Genomic DNA, 13,278 nt, shown 5'->3' with positions numbered 1-13,278 from the left:
CCAATGGTCCCCAACTTCCTCTTCTCCCGGCTCTTCTTTAAGGACTTCTGGGGATGGGAAAGGGTATCCAATAGTTGAGTGCCCCTTACTGGTGGTCACCAGGAATTGCAACCCAGGGAGATGGGTCTAAGGGTTGAAAAAACAGAACCTGTCATGTTAACCACTGACCCCTTGAGGAGGAGGCAGGCCCTNTATGTNAAGCCCTCAGGGACNTCTGGTGGGTGGGTGACACCCCAGCAAGCCCCTCATTCCTCCCTGTTCCTCTTCCCACAGGTGTCAGCAGCTCCCGTGGAGGAGTCACATGTGGGGGCCTCACTTATGGCACAACCCCAGGGCGCCAGATTGCCTCTGGACCCTCTGTCACTGGGGGCAGCATCTCAGTGATGGCCCCTGACTCCTGCTCTCCTTGCCAGCCCCGTGCCTCCAGCTTCACCTGTGGGAGCAGCCGCTCAGTGCGCTTTGCTTAGTGCCAGAACCTCCAAATGAGCCACCTGTCTGCCCCAGAGTGGAGTGGTGTGTGAATGGAAAATGTGTGCTTGCTTCCAGAATCTTCCAGATGTTCCTGTTTAGGGTCACACTCCTGCCTTCTCCTTTTAGGGAGTTGTCTCCCAGTTCTCCTCTGGCTTCACTTTAGGTCATTCCCAACCCTTCCCTTAACCCCAACCTGTCTTCAGATACTTGTAAATGATTTGTATTATTCACCAAGCTCTCCGGGACACTACCGGTCACCCAGGCTGACTGAACAATAAAGTGTGGCCTTCTTGGGTCAAGGCATGATCCTAACCACCCAGCCATACCCCCCCAAAACAAGNACCAGAGGGAACCCTTCCCAAGCAGCTCCCACTTCTGGCCCCAGGTACAAGNACTGCAAGCACCTGCCTATCATTGGTTGGGTTACTAACCTCCTTAGCTGACTGCCTTCCTTTGGGGCAAACTGCTCTAACCACACTTCTTGGGTTACCTCCCAGAAAATAGTCTGTTCTCTGGGGAGGCCTACTACCTACAGCCCCTAGCTAGGGGGCTTTGAACAGATCTCGCTGTTCAAGAAGCCTTTGCACATTTCAAAGACCCCCATACTTGCTCCAGGCCTCCCCTGCCTGTGCACAGGGAACTATCCAAGGGAGAGCTGGTGGGATGGGGACTATGGCCACTTTCTGTCTGTGGGTGCCTCGCCTTCTGGGTTGACCCCATCTGTGTTTCAATAAATACTGTTGTGATGCAAGGGTGTGCAATGTTTTGTGTCAGTGACCTACCCCCTCCCCCACACCTGTTTGGCTGTACCAGCTAACCAGCCACACACTGGTAACCAGCCTTTTTGTAAAGTCTGTACCATAGGTCACAAGGTAACCTTCTCCACTCACCTCTGTGACTCCTTCCCTACCCATTCCCAAAGCCTGATCCACTTGTCCTCCTCGGTCCCTGCTGACTTGGACACAGATCCAGCTTCCCCTATGGTATCCTCCCCACAAAATAAATCATCCTATTGTCCTGTTTAAGCTTACTATTGCTGTGGTGAAACATTACCAATACAATCTGTGGGTTAAGGGGGTTGTTTGGCTTGCATTTCCTTATCTCTGTTCATTGTCAAAGGAATTCAGCACAGGAACTCAAACAGGGCAGGAACCTAGAAGCAGGAGCTGATGCAGAGGCCATGGAAGCGTGCTTCTTACTGGCTTGCTCTCCATGGCTTGCTCGGCCTGCTTTCTTATAGGACCCAGGACCACCAGCCCAGAGATGGTTCCACTTACAGTGGGATGGTCCCTCCCCATCAATCACTAATTTTAAAAAACACCCTAAGGCTTGTTTATGGAGGCATTTTCTCACTTGAGGCTCCCTCCTCTTTGATGACTCTAACTTGTGTCAAGTTGACATAAAACTAGTCAATACAACTGACCCCTTGTCAACTTGACACACACAGATATCACTGTTAAACATACAGTCATTCCTTTCCTTTCCTGTCCATCCTGAAAATTTTATTTTTTTGTTAATTTTTTAATGTCTGTGAGTACACTGTCGCTGTCCTCAGACACACCAGAAGAGGGCATCAGATCCCATTACAGATGGTTGTGAGCCACCATGTGGTTGCTTGGGAATTGAACTCAGGATCTCTGGAGGAACAGTTAGTGCTCTTAACCTCTGAGCCATCTCTCCAGTCCTCATCCTGAAAACTTTAAGCCTACATACATGCGTATATGTGCACAGGACAATGGAAAGTGTTCTTGATTTCTCTTCCCCTTATCTTTTGAGGCAGGGTCTCTCTGAATTTGCCACTAGCTGATTGGCTAGACTGCTGCACATAAGCTTTGGCATGGGTGTCTCCTCAGCCTGCATTAGAGTGCTTATCCCAGGTTGGGCTCCAACCCTGAAGCAGAAGCAAAAGGGCTAATGGCTGGATGTTCTGCGAATAAAAAAAAGCAAGTCTCTTCTACAACCAGAATTGCCCAACTGCACCCTTGCCTCTCGCTGCACCGGACCAGCAGTCCTCCCACTGCCTGGCAGAGGGATCTCTTGAGATCTTATTTAAATGCAGGTTCCTGAAATGGTTCCTTGAACTCAGAGTCCAGAGACCCATTGATCTGCATAGTAGAGGAACATCCCACATGGACCATAACCAAGGAACAAACATGAAAGCAAACGGAGCTCTGGGTTTGGGAGGAAAGCAGTGAAGGAGGCGAGCATCAGGTTAGCAGGAGAAAGCCTTTCCCACCAACATTTAATCCAGTGTAGCCAAGGAGAGGAGTCACATGGGCCTCCTCCAAGTGAGGCCCAGCAGTAGATCAACTTTGCTGGTTCTCCACAGCCAGGCTTCCCATCCTGATATCTGGAGAGCTGAGGTCTCTTAGGAAAAGCAAAAGGCTTCCCTGCAGCCCCAGTGCGCCTGCGCTTCCTAGGTGCAACGGCTGCAACCCCTTTCATTCAATGGCAAATCCCAGAGATGCTCTCACATGCTGTGTGCCCTGTGAGCCCCTCTACCCAGCTTCCCTGACATCCCAGGGCTAATAATCACGATAAGAAGGAAACTGGAAAGCGACCTCTGGATCCCTTGGAAGGAAAAGTTACTAAACACAAAATAGACATTGGGGCCATGAGAGGAGGATGACCCTTCCCACCCCAGCCCTGTCGCCACACACGAGTCTAGACTCCCAGCCCGTCTGTGCAAGGCGCACCAGGCTTGTGCTGGAGCAAGCCCGCACTACCGAGGAGTGTTGGGAGCCGTTCCTCTGAAGCAGAGGGAGGAAAAGAGAGAGAGAGAAAAGGTCTGCCTGCCAGGCAGAGTCAAGGCAGGTCAGGGTCTGTTGGCAGATTTCCCTGCCTGCTGAGGCATGGAATGGTAAGAGGGGTACACTTGAGGCTCAAGGTGAGGGGCTGAAGATTTTATCGGCCTTGGTGGATGGAACAGAGGTTTTTGGGTGAGAACAAATGTCTTGTGTCTATTTCAGCAAAATTGTTTCTATCAGCTTGTAGCTTTGATTCCCACAGTACTGTAAAATAAGAAGGCTATAGGAAATACACTAAGGGCTGATGTGGTAATGACGTGCAGTCCTCCCCATCTGTCTCTTGCATCTTTTTTCTATCTTTCCTATAGTCATCCTCACTCCCTCTCAGAGGACCGTTCTACTTTGTGCCGGTGGACCAGTACAGAGGAGGACCACTGGACACCAGTACTGATGACCATGTCCTCTGGACCACAAGAGATGGGGGAACTGAGGTCCTCACAGGCCTTTCCACTACCCTTGGAATGGCTCACACCTGTGGACAGAGACAAGAGATCAGAAATTGGCCAAGCCAGCTCAGTCAGTCAACAGGTTCTCCAGCACAGGAGTGAAGATTAAAAAGAAAAAACAGACAATTAGACAAGTAGCATGACCCCAGCCAGTTCTGAGGCTGAGGAGGGTTTATTTTCTTTCCCAATCTGCTTTTATATCATTTTAATTACATGCAAGTAATAAGGGCAAGCAAGACAATAAACACAAATAGTCAAGGAACAAGGCAAGGCAATAAAGTCCTGCGATCACTCCCGAAATCACTGTTTCTAAGGGCTTACCAGGATAACCAAGACATCCTGAGCCTACTTCCCTGTCCTAGCCCAAAGTCCTACTCATGCCTGAAGTCTACTTTGTTCTAGCCTAAAATGAGATTCCTGCCTGAGCTTACTTCTTTGTCGTGGTCCAATGTCAGATTCCTGCCAAGCGGCCCCCAAAAGCTCTCCCCAAGAAATCTCTCCGTAACAGAAGCTGTGTAACCCACAACCATCACCCTGCACAACCATCACCCTGCTGCTCTGCTTCAGTTATGTTGGCCTCCAGCTCACAGCACTGGGGAGAGAGGAGGGAAGGGGTTTGGAAAGGATTGGAGAATCCCTCTGGGTTGTCAATATCCTTGGTCACATTATTCCCTGCCATGTAAAAATGGTCACCTTTAGCTGTGTGGTGGTACACGCCTCTAATCCCAGCACTTGGGAGGCAGAGTGCTGGGATTACGGGTGAGTATCACCACATCTAGGCCTCTTCTCCTTTATTTTTGTGACACTTGATTATAAAATTTATTTGACTTCACATGTGAGCCAGCAGAGGAAAGAAATGTTAACACGGGGGTAGCCCTGACGGTAATTAGTGACGTTGCCGTATGTCTGTATGCCAGCATTTATTTACGAGGTTATGTTATTCACCTTCAGACTGACTCTACAGACTTGTCAGGACGTGCACGGTTGTCTCCGCTCTGCAGAGAAGAGAAAGACTCGGAGCAGCTGTGACGTGTCTAGTTATCCGCTGGGAAGGGCCGGGTACAAATTACAGAAGCTTCTGTTCTGGGTCTCAACCTGTGACCTATGGAGACACCAGCTGGCCACATCTCCCCATCTTCCTCCACGAAGGCTGCATGTGAGCCACATGGCAGTGGGGCCCTTTCCCACAAGTCTTTAGCTCCTCTATTGCGAGTAGTAAGTTGTATGTGATATATCTTCCATCGAGGTTGGGAAGCGGGTGGAAACTGAGTCAGGAATGTATGCAAAGTCAGTATCGCAGCATCAAAAGTCCGGGGCCACGCTGACTTTTCCTTACTTCATGCAGAAAAAAATAAATTAGAACCTTCTTCGATATATGAACAAAAAGTAAAGTTCAAATTGACCAGTGATCTCAACGATCCAAGTGTGAGAGGAAGAGGTGTAAATCTAGTTGTGGGGGAAAGGCAGAGGACATCACAAACACTGTGGAGCTCCTACAACACAGAAGACATCACTAATACAGAGGAGCTCCTTTAGAGAAGCCCTTAAAGGAAGAACCAACAGACTTGGACACATTCAGGCTGAAGGTTTCTGTTCAATAACAGACATCAAGCAAAGAAAGCAGACAAAAGTAGACTGGCAGAGACAAGTGCATGTGTCATGAGACACCAAAGGGTTGCAGGTGAATGGAAGGACGAGGTGAAGTTGCAGATCCCCCAAGAAAAAAGAAAGGGATCTCACTGGGAAAAAAAAAAATGAAGCAACTGAAGAAAACCAGAGGAGGAAATGCAAATGAATCCTGCAAGAATACAAGACGGCACACATCGCCAGTCAACCAGAGAAATGGAAAAATAACATGAACAGTCCCACACCAGGGGGCATCCTTCAGAACCACAGAACTGCAGAGTGACCACAGAATGTGCTGGAACGTCACAGGGGTGTCAGCACAGTGGCAACCTATGCCATTCCAAAGGTGGCAGCCATCCATGAAGACAGGAAGAACACAGACCTGACACCAGCCCAGGCAGTCTCAGCCTCTTGACCTGCTGCTTGGCCTCCTCCAGCTCACGGGTCAGCCTCTGGACGATGTGACTCCACTCCCTGGGCTCCTCCTTGCCTTTGTGAAGACTCCCACCTTGCTGGGTCACAGTGACCCTTCACTGGATCACTGGACCTTATCTCTTCACACTGCAGCTGCAGGCAAACAAGCAAATCCTGTGATGATCCCTCCTTCCTGGACCAGTGGCCCCAGCTGACACCGGAGAGCTCAGGCTCTAGAGCGTGGTTCTCATGATGTCTCCATTATAGAGTAATCCTGGGCTGCAGTTAACTCTCAGCTCTATAATTGCCAGCCCTTGCATGCCCAGCAGGGAGCTAGACCTGTACATCGGTCCACTGAAAGGTGTGCGAGTGACTGCCCTACTCCAGAGGAAGGAAATGTCCCATGCTGCATCTCTTGAGGTGATAAAAATGGTCTGATTCCAGGAGAGTCAAGGTTAGAATAACTGGGACAAACTTATGGCAAATCTCCTTAGGGCTAATGAGAATAGTGGTACAGCATTTGCCACACATGCAGGAGGCTTGGGTTTCATTTCTAGAACCATATGTGGTGGTGGTGGTGGTAAAATCATCTTTCACTCTGTCCATATCTTCAAGGGGAATGAGATAAACTGGCAATCATGTCAGACTAAAACAAAGGATTTGCACTGGCAATGAGCTCCAGAGGTTCACACATACACACACACACACACACACACACACACACATGCACACACACTCACTCACTCACTCACTCACTCACACAAAGCTACAGAACTTGACTGCTTATTGCAGTGTGATTAATAAGTAAGCCATATTCTTCTGGTGCTTTGAAGAGCACCAGGGGTTCAAGGTGCCGCCGTCCCTAGGGCCTTTTCCTACCCACTCCCACTGGAGACGTTTGCCCTCATCCTGCTCTCCAGCCCTGGTGTCTGGTGCCTCCTCCTCCTTCTGTTCCTCTCCTTCTGTCTCTGTTGCTCCGTACCCTATGCACTCCACCCATACTGGGAGCTCTTCTCTCCTTCCCCTGAGCTCTAGATCGGTCTGGGGAACTAGGAGCTGCGGCTAGACAGCAGGTGGTCAGCGCTGACTCTAACCCCCACCAGGATCTCCACTTCCCACCCTAACAGAGAAGAGGCATAGCCTCCTCCGCTCCCTATAACTGCCCGGGCTTCTTGCAGCCCTCCATGGCGCCTCCTGTGCCCGGTTGAGTTTTGTCTGAGGCCAGCCTCTCACTGTCTATCTCTGTGCACCGTGTCTCCTGCCTCAGCATTCCAATGCAGCCCCTGCACAGCGGCTCCACGATGCTCTCCCAGCACTTGCAGTTCTTGTGGGACTGCCACGTGGTCTCCACAGCTTGTTCTGCTGCTCCAGGAAGCACACCTGCCATGTAGAGGGAAGATGAAAGACCCAGGACACCCTGGAGAGGGTGCCAGCTCCAAATAGGGTCAGAATAGCTGCCATCAAGTAGACAAATAATAAAAACGTGGCAGAGAAAGGAACCCTTATACCTGTTTGTAGAAATGCAAACGCGCGTGATTCACTATGGAAATCAATCTGGACAACCCTCAGAAAACTGAAACCAATGGTATGACACCGTAGTGCTGTTTTGTGTGTCCACTGGAGAGATGTCTGCATGTTCATGCTTGGCACTACACTGTTCCCGGTCGCCAGCAGTACCGGCGATCTCCTCTCAGTTTGACCTGCCATTGCCTTGCAGCACACATCTAAGTTTGTCCATCTCTAAATTAGGTAATTTCCCTTAAGCCTGGTACCTAGGAGCCCTGATCGGGCATAACAAAGTCACAAACAACTGCCTATGTTTATGGGAAAGGAATCCTTTCAAACCCTGATTATCCAGAAGGTCTAAGACCTTGGTCTGCAGCCTGGACATCAGGCTACCCATCTACAGGATGAAACCACCACCGACGCACTTGGCAGCCTGCCACTCAGTCCTGTTTGAAGCCTGAAGGCCATGAGTGGCTATCAGCCAGCCTAGAAGGAATCCCTCCCCATGCCATGAACTGAAATGTCTCCATGCCCAGGGCAGCACCCACGGGTGATATCCAGAAGCCATGTGCTCTTTGGATCTGTATTCCTAGGAGCCAATTAGAAAAAGATGCAACCGCTAGGCAAGTGAAGCCTCCCACCAGGGCACACAGACAGCACACAAACTGCCGGCCGGGCTCCAGTCCCTTCTCTCTGGTTTGTGCTCCAGGCAATGGGTACCTGCAGGGCTCCACACTCATGGCCATGATGGATACGAAGCCAGGTGTGATGGCACTTGCCTATAATCCTAGCGCTTGAGAGGCCAGCCTGGGCTCCACAATCATAGGAGCTCCAAGTCAGTCTGGGGTACACAACAAAGACCTGTCTTAAAGAAGGAAGGAAGGTAGAAAAGAAGGAGGGAGGGAGGGAGGGAGAGAGGAAAGGAAGGAAGGAGGGAGGAAGAGAGGGAAGGAAGAAGGGAGGGAGAGAGAAAGGAGGAAGGGAGGGAAAAGGGAAGGAGGAAGGGAGGGAAAAGGGAAGGAGAGAGAGAGAAGGAAAAAAGAAGCCTGTGAGCAAGAAAAGGATTCTAAGAGACTGTCTCTCAGGTCCTGAAAAGTGTAGGGGCAGAGATGCCTTGGGCAGAATTCCTGAAGATTCACTGACTCTCCTAGGATGCTTTGGTTACCAAGTGGAGGCTTTTGGGGTCCCAGCCCCCCTGCATCAGTTATAGTCTGCTCACACCCTTCAACCTGGAGATCAATCCAGGGTAGGGTAGGAGGGAAGGAGTCTCCATCCCCTCTTGGTCTTGGCTCTGTGCTACATGCTAGGGTGACGGCATAGTCTCTGTGACAACTGTGCATGCAACCCTTTTCCCTCCCATGTGTGATGGCTGGGACCTGGAAGTTGGGGGTCACAGGCATATATGCAACTCTCTGGGTGGATAAGAAGCAGCAAAAAAAAAAAAAAACCCTCTTGTGCTGTGTGGTAGCTTCATATACATTGTTACACTTAAGTCCCATGGCAACACTTGAAAGCCGAGACTGGGGTTCAGCTGTGTTCTGCAAGCTTCAGGGTAGTTGGTAGCTAGAGAACTAGACCCATAACCATCTACCAGGTTCTGGGTTAAGAACAGTCTCTTGCCTGTTTGTACCCACCCCAGGGAGGATCATGCAGCCCTACCCTGAGTGGTCACAGAGTGCTCCAGGACACCCATCTTGTCGTTGAAGGCTTCAAACCTACTGTTGAGACACTTGATCTGCTCCTTCTCCTTACGTTTCATGCACTGAGCACTGGGGTTGAAGGGTGGTGTGAGCAGGCTCTCATTGATTGGGGGGGGCGCTGGACCCACAGATACCCCTATTTGGTGACCAAAGCTTTTCTCACTATGCAGAGGTCACCTGTAACTTCCTGCAATCCTTGGTGTACTGGCTAATTTTGTGTCAACTTGACACAGCTGGAGTTATCACAGAGAAAGGAGCTTCAGTTGGGGAAATGCCTCCATGAGATCCAGTTGCAGGGCATTTTTTCAATTAGTGACCAAGGGGGAGGGCCCCTTGTAGGTGGTGCCATCTCTGGGCTGGTAGTGTTGGGTTCTATAAGAGAGCAGGCTGAGCAAGCCAGGGGAGGCAAGCCAGTAAAGAACATCCCTCCATGGCTTCTGCATCAGCTCCTGCTTTCTGACCTGCTTGAGTTCCAGTCCTGCATCCTTTGGTGANCAACAGCANTATGGAAATGTAAGCNGAATAAACCCTTTCCTCCCCAACTTGCTTCTTGGTCATGATGTTTGTGCAGGAATAGAAACCCTGACTAAGACACTTAGGGACTCTACAGGACACAGGCCTCTTCAATGCCTGTTAGCATTTCTTCTAGGTTCCTCCTCACAGTTACCTAGCAACAGCCAGGTGTGCCTGACATTATAAAAAGGGCAGCTTGCCCCCTCCTCACTCTCTTACCCTCTTCCCCCTCTGTCCCTTCTCTCCCCACTCCTGTCCCCCCACCTCTCCACGTGCTCATGGCCTGCCCCCTCCCCAGCCTTTCTCTGTCTCTACTACCCCCTCAATTCCCCTCCCCATGCCCTAAATAAACTCTGTTCTATACTATACCTTTGTGTGGCTGGTACCTCTGAGGGAAGGGATGCCTCAGCCTGGGCCCACAGAGGCACCCCCTCCCACCTCACCATACCTGGCTCTATCTAGCATATCCTAGTTCCTTCTTTTTATATAAAATACAATGGTACCTTCAGCCCCGGTTCCCACTGTGTAAATGTCGGGGTGGGAGGGCTTGTACCAGCCGGTGTATGCTGCCTCGTTGGTGGCTCAGTGTCTGAGAGATCTTGGGGATGGGTGTGGGGGTCCAGGTTTGTTGAGACTGCTGGTCTTCCTATGAGGTTACCCTCCTCAACTTCTTCCATCCTTTCCCTAATTCAACCACAGGGGTCCCCAACTTCAGTCCACTGGTTGGGTGTAGTTATCTGCTTCTGTCTCAGTCAGCCTCAGAATGGACTGTAATGGGGGACTCTCCTGGGGACAAAGGACCAGAGGACAACAAGATCTCACATTGAGACCTGACAGTGTCCTTGCCTTTTATCAGGCTGTGGAGGGACCTCCAGACCACATAAAAGGCAGGAGAAAGTTGCTAGTGGCATTTACAAGTGTGAAAATGCCCCTAGGCAGCGGGTGGGTGGAGCTGAAACTCCCCACTTCTGAGGCAGGCGGGGAGACCTCAAAGCACACTCAACCCTGACATTTCCACCTCTCAGGCCAAGACGCTGCCAAACCTTCCAGTTTCTCCCTATCGGGGATCATTAGCCCACATGGGCATGCCCAGGCTTGGCCGCGATATTCCCGAAAATAACATGTCCTTTGTTTCCCTATGACTCTACACAGGCACCATTCTCAGCAAGCACGTGAGGGAGAACTCTTGGAATCTTTCCCTATGACCACCACACTCCACACCCAGCCCCAGAGTGTGACCATTAGAATGTGGGTTGTTCTTGAAGCATGTCTATCCGCCATCTCATTCCTTGGCTACTAGCATGAATAACCAGGAAGCCCTTGCTGTACTGAATGACTGAAGAGGCTGGACCCACAATGTGGAGCAGGGAAAATGTCTCTGAGAAACCCAGCTCCAGTGGGAGCCCGAGCCAGTTGAGGGGATAACAAACCCAGTAAGGGCACAGCGCTGCATCTTAGCTCCCCACAGAAGGTCCCCTGTAGCCGGCTCCAGGCACGAGGTGGGCAAGACCAGCTGAATCTCAGTACAGTGTCAGCTTTGGCAGGAGAAGAGAGGCAGGGATTCTAATGCATCAAGTAAAGGTTCCTGGAGAAGGTCATTCCAGAGTGTGGGATGCATCAGAAGGACAGGAACCTCAGTTGGGGGTGCTCCTTCCACAGGGGGTGTTCCCTCCACATTTACTCAACCTTATAGGGAGGGCATCCTCTATGCAGGACCCAGAGAAGCATGGAGAAGTATGGGTGAGGAAAGTACCTGCCTTCTGCCAGAGTGCAGTGCAGGCGGCTGGAGCACGGGTACCTGAGTGAGATGCCCCCACCTACAGGAATGGAAATCATCTCCAGGGTGGGGTGTTTGAGGAGCAGACCTTGTTCTTGGACTGTACGCTCTGCTTCCGACACCACCATGAGGCAAGTGGCCTTTCTCTGTCCATCTCTTCTGTATGCTGTTACTGCTTTGTCACAGAAGTAAATGCATCAGAGCCAACCAACCACAGGTCGAAACCTCTTGCTCCCCAGTGCTAGGATTGCAGGTATGCACTGCCACAACCAACTAGTATTTCTTGGAAGGCAGATGGTGGTGACATTTCCCTAAGCTATTATCGGAGAGTCTTTATATTTCCTCCGTGTATGTGTCTGTGTGTGTGTGTGTGTGTGTGTGTATGTGTATGTGTGTGTATGGGTGTGTGAATGTGTCTCTGTGTGTATCTGTATGTGTGTGTGTGCATGGGTGTGCAGATGTGTAGGTGTGGGTGTGTGCAAATGTGTGTGTATGCATGGGTGTGTGTGCATGAATGTGCAAATATGTGTGTGTGTGCTTCACATGTGTGCAGGTACCTGCTGAGGCTAAGACATGGTACCAGCTCATCAGATGCACTAGGAATAGAATCACAGGGATTCCCAGACAAATCCAGGTCCTCTTAAAGAACAACAAGTGCTCTTAACCTCTGAGCAATCTCCCCAGCTCTATTCCTTCCATCTTAGGGAAAGTGCTCCTATCCTCTGAGCCATCCATCCCCGGAACGCTATTTCCTACAGAGTAAAGGGCAAGTGCTCCTGACATCTGAGTCATCTCTGCGGCCCTGTTTCCTCCATATTTAAAGAGCAAGTGCCCTTAAACTCTGATGCATCTACCTTTCCAGTCTCGTGTCCTCCATTTCTAAAGGGCAATTGCTCTTCACCTCTGAGCCATCTCTCCAGCTCTCCTTCTTCCATCTTTAAAGGGCAAGTTTTCTTGATCTCTGAGACATCTCTCCAGCCCTATTTCCTCCAAGGGCAAATGCTGTTGAGCTCTGGGCCACATATCACCAGCCCGACTTCATCAATCTTTAAAGGGCAGATGATCTTAAACTCAGAGCTGTCTCTCCAACCTACTTCCTCCATCTTTAAAGGGTAAGTGTCTTTACCACTGACCCCTCTTTGCAATCATATTTCCTCTATCTTTAAAGGAAAAGTGCTCTTAACCTCTGAACCATCTCTCCACCCTATGTCCTCCATCTTTAAAGGACAATTTAGGCATTAGTGATCATGATTAACAGGCATGGGTATTTAGTCTAGGCTCTGTCCCACAGTGACCTGGCAACAGCCATGTGTACCTGACTCGCTATAAAAGGGGCTGTTTGGTCCCTCCTCTCTCACTTGCTTTCTTTTCTTGCTCTGTCCCCTTGCTCCTGCTCCCCTTCTTTCCCCATTCCCACCCATCCCCACTGTTTCTTTCATGCAGAGATTCTGCTGAGAAATTCATTGACCATCTCCAGGTGAGGATCCCCACTCCTTGAATAGGAAGTCACTTCTCCTCTTTCATAAAAGTAAATTGTATTGTAGGGTGACAAGAGCCTTAAATGCCAGAGATTTATAAACTGAAGTAGCCTTTATCAAGACACGGGGACATCTACAGAGTAAGTCAGAATCTTGACCATGAGACTGGCTGAGGCTGGGAGAGGGAGTGGATGCTTCATGTGACCCTGGGTTTGCAGTCAAAACCACACACAGAACACACAACTGCTTTAAGAGCTGTGCATTGGGCCTTTGCCACCATACACTCAGGCCAGGAGATCTCAGACACCTGACACAAAAAGTTGATCTCCCCAACACTCAGCAGAATGGATGCTGACTGACGTGTGACCAAACACTAGGGGAGCACCAGTGAGAAGGAGCCCAGAATGATGGCCTAGTGGGGTCATTATAAAGTTGAGAAGTAGGGACCCTGATATTGCGGCCTCTTGTGAGGCTATGCCAGTGCCTGGCAAACACAGAAGTGGATGCTCACAGCCAGCTATTGGATGGAACACAGGGTCC

General features: G+C 50.3%; 1 protein-coding gene across 1 annotated transcript in view; it reads left to right on the top strand.

The window, feature by feature from the left end:
- Positions 1 to 394, top strand: part of LOC110334647 (keratin, type II cuticular Hb5) — a 6,454-nt gene extending 6,060 nt beyond the window's left edge. Inside the window, exon 8 of the mRNA XM_021216444.2 lies at positions 274 to 394. Within this exon, the coding sequence (XP_021072103.1) occupies positions 274 to 394 (121 nt within the window). The remainder of the gene's footprint in view (positions 1 to 273) is intronic.
- The last annotated feature ends 12,884 nt before the right edge of the window (positions 395 to 13,278 follow it).

This window comes from Mus pahari, chromosome 17 (assembly GCF_900095145.1).
Source record: "Mus pahari chromosome 17, PAHARI_EIJ_v1.1, whole genome shotgun sequence".
Classification (NCBI taxonomy): Eukaryota; Metazoa; Chordata; class Mammalia; order Rodentia; family Muridae; genus Mus; species Mus pahari.
Note: the sequence above shows the minus strand (reverse complement) of the source record. Positions and strands in the feature narration are given on the sequence as shown.